Source organism: Thamnophis elegans, chromosome 8 (genome assembly GCF_009769535.1).
Source record: "Thamnophis elegans isolate rThaEle1 chromosome 8, rThaEle1.pri, whole genome shotgun sequence".
NCBI classification, from domain to species: domain Eukaryota; kingdom Metazoa; phylum Chordata; class Lepidosauria; order Squamata; family Colubridae; genus Thamnophis; species Thamnophis elegans.
Window position 1 is genome coordinate 5695766 of NC_045548.1, and position 23189 is coordinate 5718954.

A 23189-nucleotide genomic window follows, 5' to 3' on the forward strand; every position below is an offset into this window, starting at 1 on the left:
ACAACTGGGCAAGAAAGGTTGTAAAATGCGGCAAAATTCACTTAACCAATGTCTCATTTAGCGATGAAAACTTTGGGGCTCAATTATGGCAATAAATAAATCAAGGACTGCCTGCATAGATTTACATGACGGCTCTCTTACAGACTTGGTAACAGTACAGAATTTATTTTTTTTATTGTCATCTTTTGAATTGTTCTGATAGCTTCCCACCCAAATAGTAACCATGGCCCTGTTTAGCTCTTTGAGAACGAAGTTGTCTAGGTTAGTGCCACCTTGTAATTTTCAAGAAAGTAAATTTCTATGATTTTAAAAACCTAGAGCAGATTTCTGAAAATTTGCTTAATCATACAGCACGGCTTGCCTATAAAGGAATGCAACTTTTGAGTCGGATGTCCCAGCGTTGGATTTAACTCCTTACTCTCTCTACCAAAACAGTAGGCACAGATCCATGCAAGGACAGTTAGGGTTAGATATCACCTAATTCAGAATACTTTGGTTACCCTGATAGAGCAATCAGATTAATATTTGCAACGGAAATTGCTGGTATCTAAGCAGCTGCATTGACTTTTGAGGGGAGGTTCAAAATCGACCTTGAGGCTGCACGCCCATTCGAAAGGGGCACAGCTGGTTATCACAGCATCTCATCCACCATTGTGGTGATTTTTGATCTCACTCACTTCAGACACAGCTGCAGCTATGCTTCTATTCTCAGCGAAATCTGAAAGATGCCCTCTGGATATATAACTTGCTAACAGAAGTGCTAAAGCAAATCTCATGACTTCTTTAACTCTTCCCCGTGAGAAACAAGGTGGCTTCTATACATCCGGGCCTCGACAGTGCTCAAAATGCTGGTAAGAATCAAGTTACTATGAAAGGCGAGGGGGAGAAGGTAAAAATTCAACCTATGTTTTCGGAATCAAACCATCAAAGCTCGTTGGGAATAACAGACAAGAAAGAGAACATTTTATTTTCCCGATTTTTTTCTCTCTCTTTCAAAATATCTATGGGATCCCAAGTTTTAATTAAAACTAAAATTCAGAATGCTCCAGAAGCTGAAATACGTTAAAATTGTCCTGATTTTAATATAGAAACCATGCATTCTTATTATTAGTTGTGAACTAATTATCACTTGAACTAATTCATATTGAGTAATTGTCTGCTGTTTGTTGAAATAATTCTGTTTTTAATTGGTGCTCAGTTATTCTCCCTTAGTGATGCTTATGTCAGTTTGGGACAAAAAAAAGGATCGGTCCAGTGCTAAATCTCAGCCAAGACGTTGATGGGAAAAGAAAATCAGTGTAAGTAAACTTTCATTGTTGGTGTGTAATTTGGTATGGTGGTGTAAAGAGTGTTATGTTAGGAAGTGGGAAACTTGGACTTAAATTGCTTCTGGGCCATCTTACACTGAATCAAAATCTCATGAGTGTGAGGATTAGTGCTTAATCACAATCCCGTAGTTCAACAGATTTTACAGTGTTGTTTGTGACAAAAGTGGGGATTATGTACCTGATGTAATTAACTTTGAAGAAAGGCATGATGCAAATGAATATGTTTGTATATTTCTATAAGTTTCTATGAACTTAATCTTTCATAGTTTTGAGTGGAAAATAACCCCTCTGAAAATTAATTGGGAAAAGAAATAGAAAGCATATGCAGAGAATGTATGTTTGGCAACTTCTGGATTATGGCAGAAGTTTGAAAGTGCAGTTTTTTAAACTTTCCTGTAATGAATTACTGAATTAAAAAAAAGGAAAGAAAGGAGAAGATCTTTACTCGGCACTCTGAATATTGATGTCCAGCTCCCCATAGACATGTCGTAAGGCATCACAATTCAAGCTTGAAATCAACTTTCGGAAGCCATGCTGCTTTGGAACATATTTATCTTCCCAGATCAAGGTTGAATTCCTTGGAATCTCTCTGCAGTGAAATACAAAAATGCAAACATAGTTTGGCATGGTTTATAAATCTAATATACTGTATAAACTAGCATTCTTAGCAGTTAGACTTATATAGCAGTTAGACTTATATACCGCTTCATAGGGCTTTCAGGCCTCTCTAAGCGGTTTAAAGAGTCAGCATATTGCACCCACAGTCAGGGTCCTCATTTCACCCACCTCAGAAGGATGGAAGGCTGAGTCAACCTTGAGCCGGTGAGATTTGAACCGCTGAACTGCAGATAACAGTCAGCTGAAGTGGCCTGCAGTACTGCACCCTAACCACTGCGCCACTTCTGCTTCTTGGTAGTAGACAGAGGTGGGTTGCTCCAGTTCGGCCGAACCAGTAGTGGAATTGAGGCCTGGGTCATAGACAGTGACCCAGGCCTGCCATGCCCCCAAACCGGTTCCCTCACCGCCCCTGGGCCACCACCATTTTGGTTTTTAGTGATTGTGTGACAGTAGTGGGATTCAAATAATTTAACAACCAGTTCTCTGCCCTAATGACTATCTGGATAGGTGGGGCTCGGTGGTCATGTGACTGGGTGGGCGTGGCCAACTCAAGGTCACTCACATCGATGGGCACTTCGCCTTAGCTGTTACAATGTAATAAGGGTTAACCGGAGAGGCAGTTTCTGTAAGCAGGGCAATAAAGATGAGGCTACAAACAACACTAGAATGTTTCCTTCCTGCCTTCCTTACCGGATTAGCTCTGTAAAGTGGGGAAAAAACAAAATGAGATTTCTTCCAACAACCGGTTCTCCCAACTGCTTAGAAAGTTACCAATCGGTTCTCCCGAATAGGTACGAACCGGCTGAATCCCACCACTGCTGTGCGAAGAACAATTTACATTGAACATCGCATGCACGCATTGCGAACTGGTAGTAAAACTGACAGCAATCCACCCTTGGTAGTAGAAAAAAGAACCTGTGATTTGAACAGATAACCTATCTCCAATTTTTGGGAGCCTAATAATTGTACACATATCTAGACAACCAAACAAATGCACAATCATCACTCAGAGCCATATACCTTTTTGAGCCAACTTACGAATGAGATCTGTTTATTTAACTTACAAGGTAGTTGTAAGGAGAATGGATGGATTTACATCAGGACTGTAGTATTAGATAGATTCTTTTAAAAATTAAAATTTGCTCACTTTTTTCCTAGCTATAGATCTCACTTCACACTGTATATATTTGCCTTCACTTGTCTGTTTTTTTCCCCTACCTTTGGCAAATTATAGTTGTAGAAAGGTGTTTAAATCAAGATACTAATGGTAATAATAATAATAATAGTTGTTTTACTCCAGTGCTGTGTCCCCATTTGAATCCAAGATTCTTAATGAAAAATATAGAAATGGAAAGTGAGACTGGGTTATCCATGGATCTGTGGTTTGGCTTTTAGATCTTTAAGTTTTAATTTAATAACAAGCAATTTCAGAACTGTTTCCACTTAACTTGACTCTATAGTATCATGAACAAAATCTCGAATGCTCGTTGAAGCTGGTGACTGCAGTGTAGTAGAACATAGATTTTTGAATAAATCTTGACGGCTTAGAATAACCTCTTGCATATAACTTTGTCAAGGAAGAAATAATTCAATCTAGAAGACTGGACGTGGCATTTCCAAAAGGACTTGTTCAGAGTATCCCAGAGGGAAAAAAGTATTAATTTTTTGCTAATGAAATAAAACCATACTAATTCGATTGACTTGGAGTAATGTGGTGATGGATGATTCTTAGTAATGTGTTGAGCCATCAAGGTGGACTGGTGATTTATCATTTTCAATATAATGAGGAAAATGGGATGAATATTTAAACAATTTGTGATGGTTTATTTTCTATGACTTTAACCTACCACAATCACGCCAAATGAAAATGTAATTCAGTACTTGTATTAACATTTACAACACACCTTATATTGAAAGAGTTCCATAATTTAACACAAGAACAGGAAACCTATAGCTCACAAGTGACTGCTAAATTACAACTTCCCACAGATCAAAACAACATTGACAATGATCTAAGACACTTGAAATTGCTGTTCAGCAATATCTAGATGATTGTAGATTCCTTGCTCTTGCTCTTATTTTTAAAACCACTCTTTCAATATCATTATAAAAAAATAAATATAACAATGGTAGCAGAAAACTAAAAAAACCAGTAAAATATTTAAAACAATTAAAAAATAACAGAACCAGATTAAAATATTAGGTTACAATTACCACTGAAAGAAAGAAAAAGTTTACTTGATTATATAGACTCCAGATCAGGGGTACCACATACCTCCCAATGGCCGATAAGAACTCACAGACTGGGCCTTCTCCGGGTGCCGTCGACCGGACAATGCCGGCTGGCGGCTCCTAGGAGGAGGGCCTTCTCTGTAGCTGCTCCGACCCTGTGGAATGACCTACCCGTGGAGATCTGGACCTTCCCCACTCTCTTGGCCTTCCGAAAAGCCACTAAAACCTGGCTATTCCAGCAGGCCTGGGGCTGTTGACTTCATGAATGAGTTCCAGCCCCACCCAGATTGAGTGTATGGTGTGTTGTTTTAAATTGTTTCTTTTTAAATTGTTTCTTTATTTTAACTCCTTATTTTAACTTGTTTCTGTAAGCCGCCCGGAGTCCTACGGGATTGGGCGGCACATAAATGTATTAAAAGTTAAAGTTAAAGAAATCCTCCCAGTTTGGCCTGGTTGGGATGAATCGGTAGGGATAATTGTCCTTGGTTCTGCGAACTGGTATTTTAAAAAAAAGCTTCAGAGGATTATGCGGCTCAGCTGTGAGTCGCCCGATCACCGGAAGCTTTCCCCCCACTTTTTAAAACATTTTCCCCCTGCTGGTTCGCCAAACTTGCAGGGAAAATGCTTTAAAAAGCTAAAAAGATATCTGAAAGTGAAAAAAAAGTTGACCCACCCAATCACATGACCCACCGCCACCACCAAGCTACGCCCACAGAACCAGTGAGGGGAAAATTTAGATTTCACCACTACTCCAGATAATTAATCAAGGAGAAATTTCCTTGCAATGAAGTTTGAACCTTAGGTGCAATTCTCTCCCTGCTCAGAACTCAGCAAATCTTTACTATTAACAAGCAGGCTCAATTTGTAAATTAATACAAGCTCAAGAATCTCCCTTTTTAAAAATTATTACTTAAAAAAAACCAATTCTTGTGGTTTCTGAAAGAAAGAAAGAAAGAAAGAAAGAAAGAAAGAAAGAAAGAAAGAAGGAAGGAAGGAAAGAAAGACAGACTAACTGGTTTTTCACCAGTCACCCATCCCTTTTCCCCCTCTTGCCTTTTGAGGGAGAGCTTCAAAGTTTTAGTGACATCATAGCTGAACCTGAATTAAATTAGTTAGATCCCCACCAAATGTTGATGGTTTTCAGACTGACTCATTTGGAAGTGCCATGAAAATTTACTGTATATAGGAATTTTTCAATGTTTAAGGAATTGGAGTTAGATTTATAAGAATGCCATAGCTTTGTAAAATGTATCATTACTGTCATCCATGACCCGTCAAATGCGTGCTCGACAAAAGCGCGCCGACAACACCCCGGTGAGAAAACTGTGAGTTCAAAATTGCGCCCACAAAATGGCGCCGACAAATGCGCGCCGACAAAAGTGCAATTAGGGTTAAGGTAAGGGTTAGGGTAAGGGTAAGGGTTAGGGTTAGGGTTAGGGTTATTATGTTGTTTTCACGTTGTTTGTTGGCACGCTTTTGTCGGCGCGCATTGGTCAGCATTTGTCGGTGCTCTTCTGTGGGCGCGATTTCGACCTCATGGTTTTCTCGCCACGGTTTTGTTGGGCGCGGTTTTGTCAAGCACGCATTTGTCAGTGAACCACTGTCATCAATATCAGACAGACCAGTAAGGATAACGAGGATGAGGCAGAGAAATACTATCTTATTCACGTTTTCTTAAAATAAGTGACATTTAAAATGAGTTTTGCTGGATTACATTTTCATAATTTAGCTGCTAAACTATTCCAATAACACATTATGTAATATTAAGTTATCTTGTTCATTATCTGGATACAGAATCATGTGGTCACTGATGCCCGAGGAAGGAACACAGTGTTATAATTATTTAGATCAATTCCTCTAATTCAGTTATTTGGAGTAGGGGTGGTATTCAGCAGATTCTGACCAGTTCGGAAGAACTGGTAGCGGAAATTTTGAGTAGTTCGGAGAACTGGTAAATACCACCTCTGACGGGCCAAGCCCCCATCTATTCTCTGCCTCCTGAGTCCCAGCTGATCGGGAGGAAATGGAGATTTTGCAATAACCTTCCCCTGGAGTGGGGAGGGAATGGAGATTTTATAGTATCCTTCCCCTGCAATGCCCACCAAGCTACGCCCACCAAGCCACACCACGCCCACAGAACCGGTAGAAAAATATTTTGAATTCCACCACTGATTTTGAGGTAATCATTCCCTAAATTTCCAGTTAGCAAAACCATGCTAGCTGCAGTTCCTGGGAGTTATAATCCTGATACACCTGGAGGACAAATTGTTGGAGAAGATTGATTTAATGCCCTCAAGAGAGAAGTCGATATTGTTCAAATATGATGGCACATTTAGTGTTCATTTTGCAACGAATACCCAGGAAACTATGCCATACTAGGCCTTTCCTTACCTGAATAATTTTGAGACTGGTTTTAGCACCCCAGGGCCATCAAGACGGACCCAGACATTGGTGAGATTTTGCTTCAGAGGGTTGGGGAATTCCACTATTACTGTCATGTCCTTACCAACAACTTTCTCTCCAGGCACCTGCAGGGCAAAAAAACAACAGAAAACTAAAATCAAATAACAATACATTGAATTATTGCAACACTTTCTAATCTTGTCCCTTTCAGTTTCGTGGATAACACCTTCCTTCTTCCCTAGGTAATTCATATCTTAATGTTATGCCATCAGGTCAATCTTGTCTCCTGATGATTGCCTGAACAAGGCACTGTAGCTTTCTTGCCTATATTTTTGGAAGTGGCTTACCATTTCGTTTTTTTTGTCTTCCTGAGAGACACGTACCCAAAGTTACCCAATTGGCCATATGTCTAAGGCAGGTTTAGAATGCAAGGTCCCCCCCCCCCCCCCCAGTTTCTAGCTGGTGCCTTTATCTGCTATATTAAACTAGTTTTCCACTCTTCTCTTGCTAACATGGCTTTACATGACTGCCCCATATAAACTCTAGTTACACTAAAGCTATAATGTGTTCTGTGGCAGACTGTCCTTCAAAGATATTTGAAAGCTTCAACTGGTACAGAGAATGCAACTCATAATTATGGGATGAGGTACAACACAAGATTTTCAAAGATTTAGCATCAAATAATTTTGTGTTGATACTAAGACTGGCTTTAAGGCTTTGCTTGTAGGGTGTTAGGCAATGTGCCTTTCTAAGCTTATGAAATACTCTTCTACACAGAGGTGCAGAGGTGGGTTCCTACCAGTTCGCACCTATTCGGTAGAACCGGTTCGTCAAATCTACCGAACCGGTTAGAAGAGGTTCCACCAGTGGACCCGGAAAGCAGGCCACACCTACAGAAGAGGTTCCAAAAATTTTTGAAACCCACCACTGGTCCTTGGATATGATTATTCTACACTATCATGCTCCTATTTATAAAACTCAGTGCCTCTGTGAAATGTAAGGATGACTACTGCGTTTGTGGTGCAATCAGAATGTTGCGTGTGTTGAAGTTGTTTTAACGCAAACCAAAGATGCCTTTCAAAAAACAAGTTTACATTATATTCTTATGCATGCCAGTGCTGTGTGAGAGGTAATTTAAGGTGGTTCTGACAAGTGTCGTCGGCATCTTCATATCCGGTCACATGGGCGGCAAGCCACTCCCATCTGGTCACATGGGTGGCAAGCCACTCCCACAAAGGAGGCCACACCCACAGAGTAGGTTCGAACAATTTTTGAAACCCACCACTGCAGAGGTGGGATCCTACCAGTTCGCTGAACATGCCCTTCGCACGCTGTACGCAGGTGCACAATTTAGAGAAGACTTACCTTCCGGATTACAGCTTGGGAAGGAAAACAGCTGAGGGACGGCAATCCACTTTGCCGCACAGTCCAGCTGAGAAGATAAAGGCCGGTAAAGGGCAGGGGTGAATGGCCCCACTTGCTGAACTGAACCAGTTCGCTCCCAGCTGATCTTTGGAACTACCAGTCCACCTAAACTGAACTGAACCAGTTCAAACTGGTAGAATCCCATCTCTGCTTCAACAGTAAAAATATATTTCTAGGTCCCCGAAGTCTCTTTGTTCCAACTCTCTTTTAATTGGCATTTATGTTGTTCTGAATTTAACTGCTGCTGTTTGAAATTTTTTATGCTTTACTGCTTGAACTCTTTTATATTGCTGCTTTTAAATTTTTTTTGTTTTGTTTTTATGCTTTATAAATTATGGTTTTACACTTCGCAATATGTTATAATGACTGCTTATGTTTTTCAAATATTGCGAATCATCTCCGGAGGGCTGGTTCCTGAAAAGCAGTGTATAAGAATAGAAATAAATGAATATCATCTCTATAATTACATATGGACTAAATACAGTTTGAGGAAGCTTTCTGCCATAAAGACAAGCAGTGTGGAATTACTACGCAAAATGCTGAGAATTTTAACTGCACAAAAACAGGTTTAGGGACTTGGAGAAAAAAGGAGTCTATAAACATCGCTTGCCAAAAAATTAGACCCAGGAGATCTGTTTTCCTATAGTATTCTCTGCTTGTGTACTTTAAACAAATGGACATTACAAAACTATACTATTTCAAAGAAACAGAAGTCACAACAACTCTTATCACTTGGAGAAATGGTTGAGTACCATTTTAAGATGCTTATAGCAATAGTTAGATTTATATACCGCTTCATAGGGCTTTCAGCCCTCTCTAAGCGGTTTACAGAGTCAGCATATTGCCCCCAACAACAATCCGGGTCCTCATTTTACCCACCTCGGAAGGATGGAAGGCTGGTCAACCCTGAGCCTGGTGGGATTTGAACAGCCGAACTGCTGAACTGCAGTCAGCTGAAGTAGCTTGCAGTGCTGCATTTAACCACTGCGCCACCTCGGCTTATGACTATAAATGGTCTGTACTTTCAGCTGCTGTTTTTAAAACATTTCTGCAGTCAGGAGGATGTCTTGCCCATGATCCAATTCATGGATTAGTCCCACCCAGATCTGTGACTTTCGACAGGAATACAGATCTGCAAAGATGTTCATTAAGCCGAGGTGTTCAAAGATGTTCATTAAGCCGAGGTGGCGCAGTGGTTAGGGTGCAGTACTGCAGGCCACTTCAGCTGACTGTTATCTGCAGTTCAGCGGTTCAAATCTCACCGGCTCAGGGTTGACTCAGCCTTCCATCCTTCCGAGGTGGGTGAAATGAGGACCCAGACTGTGGGGGCGATATGCTGACTCTGTAAACCGCTTAGAGAGGGCTGAAAGCCCTATGAAGCGGTATATAAGTCTAACTTCTATTGCTATTGCTATGTAGATAGTTCATTAAGATTCAAATCAGGGTTGTGATGAACACTTCTTGATGAACATCAGTGTATGAATGAATTTACTGCATAAAAGGATGGGAAACAGCAATGCTTCATATGTTTCTATTACTGAAGATCCAGTTAATGTGGGCAGTAGTGAGGGATGCTGGGAACTGTGGTTCCTTTAGTCTTTCCAACTGGGCCATCAATTATCCACATATGGATTTCTTTTATCACAAAGAATGCTGATAATATTTTGCCACTCTTACCCACAGAATCACTTTAGATTAAAAGTAACTCTCTGTCCTAACAGCCCCATTAAATTAGAGGGATAGGAAATCCTTATGGTCTTGATAAAAATGATTACTGTAGAAGGAGAAGGCCGAGGTGGCGCAGTGGTTAAATGCAGCACTGCAGGCTACTTCAGCTGACTGCTAGATCGGCAGTTCGCCTGTTCAAATCTCACCGGCTCAGGGTTGACTCAGCCTTCCATCCTTCCGAGGTGGGTAAAATGAGGACCCGGATTGTTGTTGGGGGCGATACGCTGACTCTGTAAACCGCTTAGAGAGGGCTGAAAGCCCTATGAAGCTGTATATAAGTCTAACTGCTATTGCTATTGCTATTGCTTTTGGACTTCAGTAGTAACTGGTTGCTAGACTTCTAAAAAAAATGAAGCCATTTATCTTGTAGAATAACCTTGCAAAGCTACTAGTTGTAGCTCCTGACCAGCTGAAAGCACAGCCAGGTGGTTGAAATCATATACAAAATGATGCACAAGGTTCACATCTAGACTCTGAATAAGCAATAAAGAAATGATGGGATACTTTGATGGTGACACAATGATAATAGGACTGATAGATTCATAGCGAAAGTGACCCATATGTGCAGGAGTCAACACAGTCCTGGAATAAACCCTATTTAGGACAGAACCGAGGATGCCTTCTGATCCCTAGGAGGGAATGGTGACAAAATGATGTGGATTGAATCACTGATGGAAGCAACCATCTGACAAGATACCTTGGTTACAGGAGACATAGGTAGAAATTGATGGTGCCCCAGCTGTCAGCTCCATCTGTAGAACTGGTTGGATTGCCACGGTTGCAGACTGAGCCCCATCAATTATAGCAAGCGTGTATTTACGGAAAAAAAAACCACTGCAGTGGAACTAGAAGTTCAACAATGCCTGCATCAGAAGGCCATGTCCTCCAAAAAACAACCTAAATAATCCTAAAATCCTAAAAAAAAACTGGCCTCTATGTATCCGAATTTACAACCTAAATGCTGGAGATGTGATTGCGCTGATGCTACATAGCAATAGCAATAGCAGTTAGACTTATATACCGCTTCATTGGGCTTTCAGCCCTCTCTAAGCGGTTTACAGAGTCAGCATATTGCCCCCAACAACAATCCGGGTCCTCATTTTACCCACCTCGGAAGGTTGGAAGGCTGAGTCAACCCTGAGCCGGTGAGATTTGAACAGCCGAACTGCAGAACTGCAGTCAACTGAAGTAGCCTGCAGTGCTGCATTTAACCACTGCGCCACCTCGGCTCTTACATACTATCATATATGGTGGACTTGTAAAAAGGTTAAAGCATTTTGGATAAAAATGTGGTGGATTATGCAAAATGTTCTTTAAAAAAGGTTAAAATTTACCTTCTCTCAATTGAATCAGAAGGCAAACTGTGCCAGGTGAATTTACACCCAGGTTCCTGACAAATGGATTTGGTTATTAATTCTATAGAGACTGAGGATCAAATCCTATTGAAAGCAAAAGTTCAGTTCAGAATTGATTCAGTATTGCAACAATGAACCTAACCTCTCTCTGACTTATATATCTCACTTATCACTCCTCTGGTGTGTCCACAAAAGTACAGAAATTTTAATGTCTATTTTAGACTGGCTGATTTGATCAACCGTGAAGAAATAAACTAACTTCAAATTATGTTTTGAACGACTACCGTTTGCAGGATTTAGAGATCAGATGGTTTTGCTACAGATTGATTTTCTTTCTCCTCCACACCAGAATATGATGATGATTGGGTTAATAAAATTAAACCAAGATTGGCTTAAGAAGTTATTGGATGATAATGCCCAAAACATTCACCTTTCACAATATTGGCTAAGGCAACTTGTATCTGCAGATCAGCAGAATTTGAAAGCCACCAGTTCCTCACTTTCATATTGTTGCTTAGATTTTTGTTAAGTTTATTATATGCTCAAAAACATATTTGAGAAAGTAACTTTTTTATTCCACCGCTACCATCAATTAATTACTAATTTCCCGATCCTTTTCGCCTATTTAAAGGATAAGAAATGGTCAGATTGGCTTTATGGCCATGAAGAACTAAAGATAGTACATTATGATTATCACAGAGATTAAAATTGGATCCCTGCCCCAATTAAATTTGAGCAGAAGCATCAAGGGGGGCAGAAAAAGTAACACCATCAAGAATTTGGTACTCTGGGTAATTAACACGCAGGGCTGGTTAATAAACCTTTACTGTTAAACTGAAAAAAGCCATGGAAAATACTGCAATGGACATAGACAATCTTCAAACTCATCAGCTTTCTAACAAAGTAACTGATGTGGGTATCACAAAATACAGGAGCCTATTATAAAGCCATCCATCTAATCATCCCTCCATGAGTGTATTTCTGGATGAAATTAAAAGCCGCAGAATGACAGTTTCCCTTTTCTGAAAGCTGGAGAGAGAGAGAGCAGAAATAAACAATCAATGCCGTGTCTATCTATTCAAGCACATTCTGCTCTAGACAGAAATGACATGTTTATTCAAAACACAGATGAGCCATCTCCAACTGCTAGACATATGCAGGCAAGATATGGTGCACTGACCACCAACTGCTTCCTTCTGAAATAGGAAGCAGAATTCTGATAAAACAGAATTGCCCAACCATTCCACAACACAGTTGTGTTTTTGTGTTTTAATGAACTGTCTAAACTTGCCGGAATTTAGAAGAAAAATCCAGCAGAGATATTGCCAGAGACCAGTTATTCAATTCTTCTAATTCGCAATTTAATGAGTTTATATGCCGCCCAATCCCGAAGGACTCCGGGCGGCTTACAAATACGAAATGAAATAAAATAACACATAGGGGGAAAGAACAAAAACAGTTTAAAAAACACAACATACATTTGGCTTATCTGGGGGTTTGGACCTGCTGATTTAAAATCAGCAACCCCAGGCCTGTTGGAACAGCCAGGTTTTGGTGGCTTTTTGGAAGGCCACGAGAGTGGAGAGGGTCCGGATCTCTGCTGGTAACTCATTCCACAGAGCCGGAGCAGCTACAGAAAAGGCTCTCCCCCGAGTGGTCGCCAGCCGGCTTTGTCCGGTCAACGGCACCCAGAGGAGGCCTAGCCTGTGGGTTCTAATCGGACATTGGGAGGTGTGTAGCAGGAGACGGTCTCTCAGATATCCAGGTCCAATGCCATGTAGGGCTTTAAAGGTAATCACCAGCACCTTGTAGCGCGTCCGGAGACCAATAGGGAGCCAGTGCAGCTCACGGAGGATAGGTGTAACATGGGTGTACCGAGGTACACCCGATATCGCTCGCGCGGCTGCATTCTGGACCAACCGTAGTCTCCGAACACTCTTCAAGGGCAGCCCCACGTAGAGTGCATTGCAGTAACTTCTAACAATGCATGAAATAACACTGGATTACTTTTTAATAGATCATGTTATTCTAATAGCCATAATGCTACGTTTCATCTGAATCACGGTTACAAAACATTAGAATGTTTCCCGACAAACGTGGCCAGCTGATCATTGTTTCTGCTCTTCTGCAAGTTGATCAAATAATAATTGTCCCTCCAGTTCTTCTACGGGTCTTTCTCCTATTGCATATGGAAAAATCCTTTCCCTACAGAAGTAAAACATTTGCTAATAATTTTCATTCTTTTTACCTCATGAAACATCTATTTATCTCCTGAAAAATGCAGCATAAGATTTTTTTTAGAAGCTAATTGGACATTCAGATTTGTTCTGAAGGGGCCTGGGAGACGAATGATTTAATGACAGACACAGGAAAGGAACTCCATGGATATGTTATCACATATCTCCATGGATATGTTATAATTGCCTTCCACTTTGAATTGTGTTGATAATGTGGTAAGTTCCTGGGTGGAGAAACAGATTCATCTGCATGATAAGGAAAAGGCAGGAGGGGACCCATGAATATCAGTTGGACAATGTTGGCATAATGAGGGCAGCCAATAAATTTTTGCCGCCATGGATAATTCTGGTGACATGGCAAAAGAGTCACTGACAAAATGTCAATCCTAACACTTTTGTCCTTTTAAGAACATGACATAGAAACATCAACTCTGGGTCCCCGTCAACTCTTGAATATTCTTGCTTCAAAACAGGAAGATAGGCCTAAGCAATTTAGGCCATTTAACTCAGGCAAGTTGGACTACGCTGTTCAGTTTTGGCAAAGAATGGAAGGAATTATGCATTTTTAAAATGTGGTTATTGAAGACAAGAGCTCACAGCAATATTATATGATTTATTGGCTTCCTGTGAGGAATGCTCGGAAAAGATGTAATATTATTTGAGGATACTGCTGATAAACATTTGCCCAGGCTAATTAGATACAGAAAATGCTAGGGCTGGGAGAGAAACAAAAAAACAAGAACAAACTTTGCACTTGATTTGATTAGAGGACTTTTCAAATTGACATTTCTGCATCCATCTTTGGCAGGTTTCTGCTTTTGCCATGCCTTTGCTATTCACAGTTACACTGCTGTAGGGTTTTGGTAAATCTAGATAAATATTTCAATTCATTTAATTCTGCAATTTGCCATCTGTGGTGGATTATCCACTATGCCCATTAGAGCCTTAACTGGAATTGCTAATTCAGCCTTCTACAGATGCACTTGAAATGCAGGTAGTCCTCCACTTAGAGCCGAGGTGGCGCAGTGGGTAGAGTGCAGTACTGCAGGCCATTTCAGCTGACTGCTAGTTCGGCAGTTCGGCGGTTCAAATCTCACCGGCTCAGGGTTGACTCAGCCTTCCATCCTTCTGAGGTGGGTAAAATGAGGACCCGGAATTTTGTTGGGGGTAATATGCTGACTCTGTAAACCGCTTAGAGAGGGCTGAAAGCCCTATGAAGCGGTATATAAGTCTAACTGCTATTGCTATTGCTACTTATGACCACAGTTGAGCCCCAAAGTCTTGTTGCTAAATGAAACATCTGTTAAGTGAATTTTGCCCCATTTTGCAACTTTTCTGGCCACAGTTGTTAAGCGAATCACTGCAGTCGTTAAATTGTTAAGTGAAACTCTGCAGTCATTAAGTTAGTAACCCAGTTGTTACGTGAATCTGACAAAGTTCCCGTTGACTTTGCTTGTAAGGAGGTCCCAAAAGATGATCACATGATCCTGGGATGCTACACCCGTCATAAATATGATTCAGTTGCCAACATTCTGAATTTTGATCATGTGACCATGGGGATGCTACAACAGTCATAAGTGTGAAAAACATTCATGTTAGTTTTTTCAGTGCCGTTATAACTTTGAAAGTCACTAAATGAACAGTTATAAGTTGAGGACTACTTGTATAAAGGATAGATTATGAATGGATGTATACTTGGCCCTATCCGAGGGCATTATTTATAAATATAATGTTATATGTTGGTTGCTTTAGTGTTACTAGTATTTGCTTACTAGGCTGCTGCTAAATTCTGAACTAATTTTATTTATTTGTAATTATTGTGAAGGATTTTTGTCTTATGTTGCATCTTAATTGTTGTGGCCCAGCAGGAGCCGTTGGAGCTGCCACCAGACCCCGACAGCGAGGGGCCCTATGAGTCAGCTCTGGAGGATGTGGAGGACCCTGGGCAGGGTTCCGACTCCGAGCAGGGCGCAGAGAGGCTGGTTGGCCACCAGGAGGCTCCTGAGCCTTGGACCAGTGGGGAGGAGACAAGGAAGTGTGTTCCTGACATCAGCAGTGAGTTGTTCCTGGATGCCCGGCACCAAAGAGCTAATAGGCGTCAGGAGCAGTTGCGCAAGTACAGGAGGTAATTGCACTCAGCTGGTGGTCATTAGGCTCCTCTGCAGACTATAAAAGGAATGCTTGTGCACACAACCCTTTTGCAGGAGTCAATGCATTAACTAATGTTGGAGAACATTATTGTGAGCTTGGCAGGCTGGATTGCTGCCAGGGCTTATCTGTGATGGATTGCTGCCCAAGCTTGTATGTGCTGGTTTGCTGCCAAGGGCCTGTCTGTCTATTAATTAAATGCCGTAACTTATCTTTGGCTCGGAATGTGTGTTGGTGTGGGACAAGGGGGGTCAGAACATTAATAAAGTCACATTTGTTATTATTGTCATGGATGTTCACACCGAATGCATGGAATGTTGCAGATAATTGAACAAGGAAAAGGGGCAGAGGTGGGTTCCTACTGGTTCACACCAGTTTGGTGTAACTGGTATTGGAAATGGCAACTGGGTCTCTGAACTGGTAGGGACGGCATGCCCGCCACGCCCCCAAATCAATTCCCCAGTCACCGTGAGATTTTTTTTGACCGTTTTTGAAATGTTCTGCCCATGTGCAGACCTATTTATAGGCAAGGCAAAGTGTGCGTGCGCAAAATCACACACCCACTGAACTGGCAGTAATGCTGGCAGAACCCCACCCCTGAAAAAGGGAATTGGAAGAATGTCTGAAGGACAACGAACAAGGTGCAAGGCAGCTAGTATATCATGAAGGCTTGCTCCTTGGTAAATAGAATCTTTCAGCATTGCCCTGTTGGCAGGATTCGTTGTCATTATTTTTCTAGTCTTCCTATCCAGGATTTCTACTTCAGCTTGAGTCCAATACACTAATCCAGATCAGAAGTGGTATTCAGCCAGTTCTGACAGGTTCTGGAGAACAGGTAGTGGGAATTTTGAGAGCGGGGAGGGAATGGGGATTTTGCAGTATCCTTCCCCTTCCATGCCCAAAAAACCACGCCCACAGAACCAGTAGTAAAAAAAAAAATTGAATCCCACCACAGTTCCAGATGCATATCTAATGATTGGAATTGCCCAGATCTTAATCGCCTTGATGGTAATTCTGTTGTTGAGTTTTGACTTTCAGATTTTCTTCACTCTTCTGATGTATTCACTACTAGCTTTCTTCTTGACTTCAGGATGCTTGATGTTGTTAGCACGAAGAATGCCCAGATGTTTGTACTGATCGTCTTCATACAGATTCTTGATATTATTTCCATAGGGCATATTGAATGGAATGGAATGGGAATAGGAATAGGACCTTGAGGGTCTTCTAGTCCAACCTTCTAGTCTTCTAGTCCAACTCAGGGAGGAGACTCCATACCATTTCTGACAAATGGCTATCCAACATCTTCTTAAAGACTTCCAGTGTTGGGGCATTCACAACTTCTGGAGGCAACTTCTGTTCCACTGATTAATTGTTCCAACTGTCAGGAAATTTCTCCTCAGATCTAGGTTGCTTCTCTCCTTGATTAGTTTCCACCCATTGCTTCTTGTTCTACTCTCAGGTGCTTTGGAGAATAGCTTGACTCCCTCTTCTTTGTGGCAGCCCCTGAGATATTGGAACACTGCTATCATGTCACCCCTAGTCCTTCTTTTCATTAAATTGGACATACCCAATTCCAGCAACTGTTGTTTATATGTTTTAGCCTCCAGTCCAGTGGTGGGTTTCAAAACTTTTTAGAACCTCTTCTGTAGGTATGGCCTGCTTTGTGGGAGTGGCTTGCCAGCCATGTGACCGGGTGGGAGTGGCCAACTTGTAAAATGTGGTGAAACTCACTTAACAACGCTCTTGCTTAGCAACCAAAATGTTGGCTCAGAAACTCTGGCATTTGAAGCACGCAAGTCTTAAAGCTATCAAGTTACAAGACCCTTGCACCCCTAACCCTTTAGGAAAAAAAAACCCAGGGGTGTTCAAACTTGACAGCTTTAAGACTTGTGGACTTCAACTCCCAGAATTCCTCCTCTCGCTCTTCATCTTGATGATGTGTGGACGGGCGGGGGGGAGGGAGCTGGAACCGGTTCTAAACGGCACGGTAGATTTGTGGAACCTCTTCTATAGAAGAGGTTAGAACTGGCAGGAACCCACCCCTGAACCATATACACCATTTTGAGTTCCAAATTAATAATGTTGGTATTTGAATATTGCTCTGGGCTCTAGTTTCATGCTATAGCATGAAAAACCTACCCACCTCTGCTTCAGTCCCCTAATCATCTTTGTTGCTCTTCTCTGCACTCTTTCTAGAGTCTCCACGTTTTTTTTACTGATTCTTTCAGTTTTCACAACTTTTCCTTTGTTGATGGTGAGGGTGGCATATTTGTCCAGCCTGAACTCCATTGCAATATCTTGGCTGTGTATGCGGCTGATGTTGAGCAGCGATCCCACAAGGTGGGCCTCCTTAGGACGCCGTCAGCCGGACAGTGTCGGCTGGCGGGGCCTCGGAGGAGAGCCTTCTCTGTGGCTGCTCCGACCCTTTGGAATCAGCTACCCCCAGAGATCCGGACCATACCCACTCTCATGGCCTTCAGGAAAGCTGTTAAGACCTGGCTGTTCCGGCAGGCCCGGGGCTGTTGACCTTACTATGTAGGTCCAGCCCCAATCAGAACGTATGCTTGTTGGAGAATTTTTAATTTATTTTTATTTTGTTTGTCTTCTTTCTTGTTCTGTCTAAGCCGCCCAGAATCCTCCGGGATTGGGCGGCCTATAAATCTAATAAATTCAATTCAATAGCTTAACAATGATAAATGAAGGTATTAGAGGAAAATGCATCTTTTTCCTAATATGCCGTGTTTTCCCCAAAATACGACAGGGTCTTATTTTCTTTTGACCCCCGAAATAAGCACTTAGCCTTATTTTCAAGGAGGTCTTATTATTTTTGAGGTGCAGGAGGCAATGAGCATTGTCAACTCATGGCTGCTGCTGTGTTGCAATATTTTCAGAGAGGGCTTATTTTCAGGGGAGGGCTTCTTTTAGAGCATGTGCTCAAAAACCCCAATTGGGCTTATTATCCGGGGAGGTCTTATTTTCGGGAAAACAGGGTGTATATATAGAGATGTGTTATCTAACTGAAGACTTTTTATATACGTTATAATGATTAGATGCAGATTAATGCCCTCCCAACCGCTCTACATGGGGCTGCCCTTGAAGAGTGTTCGAAGACTTCAGCTAGTCCAGAATGCAGCCGCGCAAGCGATCGTGGGTGCACCCAGGTACACCCACGTTACACCTATCCTCCGCGAGCTGCACTGGCTACCCATTAGTCTCCGGACTCGCTTCAAGGTGCTGGTCGTTACTTATAAAGCCCTACATGGCATCGGACCTGGGTACCTGAGAGACCGCCTCCTGCCAATTACCTCCCATAGACCGATTAGATCCCACAGACTAGGCCTCCTCCGGATTCCATCTGCCAGCCAATGCCGGCTGGCGACTCCCCAGGGGAGAGCCTTCTCTGTTGCAGCTCCGGCCCTCTGGAACGAGCTCCCCGTGGAGATCCGGACCCTTACTACTCTCCCGGCCTTCCACAAAGCCACTAAGATCTGGCTGCTCTGGCAGGCTGGGGGGCTGTTGAAATAGCCAGCCCCACTGTAACTATGAATGTTGTGTATTTTAAACTGTTGTTTGTCTGTCTGTCTATTTATCCCCTTCCTCTGTTTATTGTAAGCCGCCCGGAGTCCTTCGGGAGTGGGCAGCATACAAGACCAATAAATAAACAAACAAACAAATAAATAAATAAATAAATAAAATAAAATAAAATAAAATAAAATAAAATAAAATAAAATAAAATAAAATAAAATAAATAAAATAAAATAAAATAAATAAAATAATAAAATAAAATAAAATAAAATAAAATAAAATAAAATAAATAAAATAAAATAAAATAAAATAAAATAAAATAAAATAAATAAAATAAAATAAAATAAAATAAAATAAACCCCATGCATTTATTACAACCAATATATGAAGAGGGTTTTCCACAATAGCCAAACATGTTCAGTCAAACTACAAAGCAGGACCAAGCTTGGCAGCCTGTCGGCTGTTAGCTGGTGGTTTTCCAAAAGTCTGCTATCAGCTTTGCCAACAGTTCTGCAGAACAAACGAGGGGACTCTTGGCTTAGAGAACAGCTATATAAGAGGAAAAGGGTGTGAAGAAATTGAAACGTCCGTGTATTGTCCCAGGAAAGGAAACCAGCTTTGTTGACAGAGCCATAGGGAGATTTGGTGCGTATTTGTGCGTAGCGCCAGCCAATGAGGTTTTAGTGCCTACGGCAGAGTAGCAGACAAAGCCTGCCAGCCTGCCCATCCACCTCCTCCCAAGATCCTTTGCTGTGTGGCAGAAGGACAAACAAGTTATTTTGGCAATGGAAGAAAACATGCTGCTCTCTCTCCTTGGCTGTAAAAATAAAACACTACATTAATAAACAATCTACTACCTTTTTGTAACGCCAAAATCCTGCCTGCCTTAGGTGGCCATTTAATTTTGCCTAATGGTAGAATTCGCCATGTTGTGTACGCTACAAGGTGCTCGGAAAGAGATGTTCGTGACTATTATTACTATTTCTGTGTCTCTGGAATCAATCAGATTTCTCCTGATATGAGAAGCCTGTGGACTTCTCTCTCTTTTATAACTAATTAGCAGCCACTCTGCATTTGGGGGGGAAACGATGCTGTGAAAAGATCTTTTTTTTAACACTTGGTCTTGACACCATTTCTCTATTAGTACCAATTATTATTTTTTTGGCAGAGAGGTGGCGCAGTGGTTAGACTGCAGCACTGCAGGCTACTTCAGCTGACTGTTAGCTGCAGTTCGGCGGTTCAAATCTCACCGGCTCAGGGTTGACTCAGCCTTCCATCCTTCCGAGGTGGGTGAAATGAGGACCCAGATTGTTGGGGGCAATATACTGACTCTGTAAACCGCTTAGAGAGGGCTGAAAGCCCTATGAAGCGGTATATTGATACTTATGACCATTGCAACATCCCCATTGCCACGGGATCAAAAGAGAGCCGAGGTGGCGCAGTGGTTAGAGTGCAGTACTGCAGGCTACTTCAGCTGACTGCTAGTTCTGCAGTTCGGCGGTTCAAATCTCACCGGCTCAGGGTTGACTCAGCCTTCCATCCTTCCGAGGTGGGTAAAATGAGGACCCGGATTGTTGTTGGGGGCAATATGATGACTCTGTAAACCACTTAGAGAGGGCTGAAAGCGCTATGAAGTGGTATATAAGTCTAACTGCTATTGCTATTGCTATATAAGTCTAATTGCTATTGCTATAGAGAGAAAAATACTGAGATACTAAGTCGTCCAGGATTTTGAAGAGTTTGTTCAGCAACTGTTCGAAGTTACAATAGCACTGAAAAAAAGGGACTTATGACCCGTTTTTGATACTTATGACCATTGCAGCATCCCCATTGTCACGGGATCAAAAGTCAGACCCTTGGCAACTGACTCATATTTATAACGGTTTGGGTGTCCTGGGGGGGGGGTGTCAGGTGATCACCTGTTGCAACCTTCTGATGAGCAAAGTCAATAGGGAAGCGAGATTCACATAACTGATGTGTTACTCAATCTACAACTGTAGTGATTCACTTGTCAAATGTGGCGCGAGAGATGGTAAAATGGAGCAAAACTCATTTAACAAGTGTCTCACTTAGCAACAGAAATTTTGGGCTCAATTGTGATCATAAGTCTACCTGTATAGCAGTGGTGGGTTTCAAAAATTGTTCAAACCTACTCTGTGGGTGTGGCCTCCTTTGCGGGAGTGGCTTGCCACCCATGTGACCGGATGGGAGTGGCTTGCCGCCCATGTGACCAGATATGAAGATGCCGACGACACGTGTCAGAACCACCTTAAATTACCTCTCACACTGCACTGGCATGCATAAGAATATGGTGTAAACTTGTTTTTTAAAAGGCATCTTTGGTTTGCGTTAAAACAACTTCAACACACGCAATGTTCTGATTGCACCACAAACACAGTAGTCATCCTTACCTTTCACATATAAATATAAATATGAGCATGATAGTGTAGAATAATCATATCCAAGGACCAGTGGTGGGTTTCAAAAAAGTTTGGAACCTCTTCTGTAGGTGTGGCCTGCTATCCGGGTCCACTGGTGGAACCTCTTCTAACCGGTTCGGTAGATTTGACGAACGGGTTCTACCGAATAGGTGCGAACTGGTAGGAACCCACCTCTGCTGTATAGATTACATTTCCAATTCATATGCATATTTCTCTTTTGGCAACCAAGACAGCTTTGAGGAAAACAATTAAAGTGGATGGGTTCCTTCATGCTTGTCAATGCATGGGGGACAGAGTGGGGGAATCTTGAAGATTAGAGCTGAAGAAATGCTATGGTGAAGGCAGAAGGAAAGGGATGGGAGACCCAGGATTTCCCCTACAGTGCTCGTGATTTGGATCTGAGATCTGCAAGAAGAAATCTGGAAGCTGGAGGATTCACCTGCCATTTTCAGCCATCTCTAAGTCTGTTCCTTAAACCGAGCTCTGACAAATTTCTGCGATATCCTGTTGTGGCCCGCCAGCAACCAGCAAAGCTGGAAGCAGATTCGGATAGTTAGAAGGTTGGGGAGGAACATGGGCCGGTCCTGGAGTCTGGGGAAGGCTCTGACAAGTACGTCTGACAGTTATCAGCTGCCTACAGAGTCAGACATCAGCGACGCAGATGAACAGCTGGAGCCTGTTCCTAGTGTACACATGCACAGAGTTGCCAGATGAAGGGAACAGCTAAGGAACAAGGGTCGGCTTGGGAGGAAGGCCACAGGTGGACAATGAATGGCTCCTCCCAGAGGTAATAAAAGAGGAACGAAAGGGGAAGGGTCTTTGCAGGAGACAATTTGTTCATTCCTGCATTCTTGCCAAATATTGCGGTGTCTGAAAGATATCGGCCTGGTCCACTCTCCAAACCTGATAAAGGTCAGTAATTATGAACTACCTTGAAAGACTGTGGGGCAGGACTTTCCTGGAAAGGAATTCACTATAAATTAAATAAAGGGGGTTTATCGGGACAAGGACTCGGCTTTGCTGGGGAAGCCTAGGTCAGAACATATCCCTGGGCTTGTGTCTCTCTTCTCAGTCTCCCCCACTTCCACACGGACAAGACACAAAACAACATAGCTTAAATTCAGTGACGTGCGGTCAGCTTTAGCCCTGATGAGGCACTTTTTAGACTTGTGGACTTCAACTCCCAGAATTCCACAGCCAGGCATGCCCAGTTCCGATTTAAAGCAACAGCATTTTCCCCCCTTGCAAAATAAGTTTTCCCATTCTTTTTCCTCTCCCTCCCCCTCCTTCCTCCCTATCTCCCTCCCTCCCCCCTCTCTCAAACAGACACACGCAACTTCGATCCCTCTCTCATTCACTCACTCTCAAACACAAAGACAGAAGTTGGATTGGATATATTTTCCAAAGGCTTGAAAGCAGCCCTTCTGCTATACCCCCCCTTCCCCTGCTGCCTTCCGATCAAACTTTTTGAATTCCTCCCCCCTCCCCACACGCACCTTTTCCAGCTGTTTCAGAGACGATTTCAACTCTGCTTCTCCCAGCCCTGCCCTCCCCTCTTGAAAAGCCAGAGCTCTGAAGTCAGACTGAGCTAGTCGCTCCCAGAGAACTCTAAAAAGCCTCTAAAAATGCCCTCTACAGGAGGCGAGAGAATACGTGCCTCATTTGCATAAGGAATTCTTTGCTTGTTAACCCTTGCTTAACTCTTAAAAGGCGAAAAATTCCTTATGCAAAAGAGGCCCCTAGTTCTCT

At 42.2% G+C, this 23189-nt stretch overlaps 1 protein-coding gene across 1 annotated transcript in view; it reads right to left on the minus strand.

The window, feature by feature from the left end:
• Positions 1 to 1180: 1180 nt before the first annotated feature.
• F13A1 (coagulation factor XIII A chain) overlaps positions 1181 to 23189 on the minus strand; it is a 118174-nt gene continuing 96165 nt past the window's right edge. The window contains exons 14-15 of the mRNA XM_032223488.1: positions 6570 to 6706; positions 1181 to 1917 (exon numbers count right to left, since the gene is read on the minus strand). Coding sequence (XP_032079379.1) covers positions 1770 to 1917; positions 6570 to 6706 — 285 coding nt within the window. The 3' untranslated portion in view covers positions 1181 to 1769. The remainder of the gene's footprint in view (positions 1918 to 6569; positions 6707 to 23189) is intronic.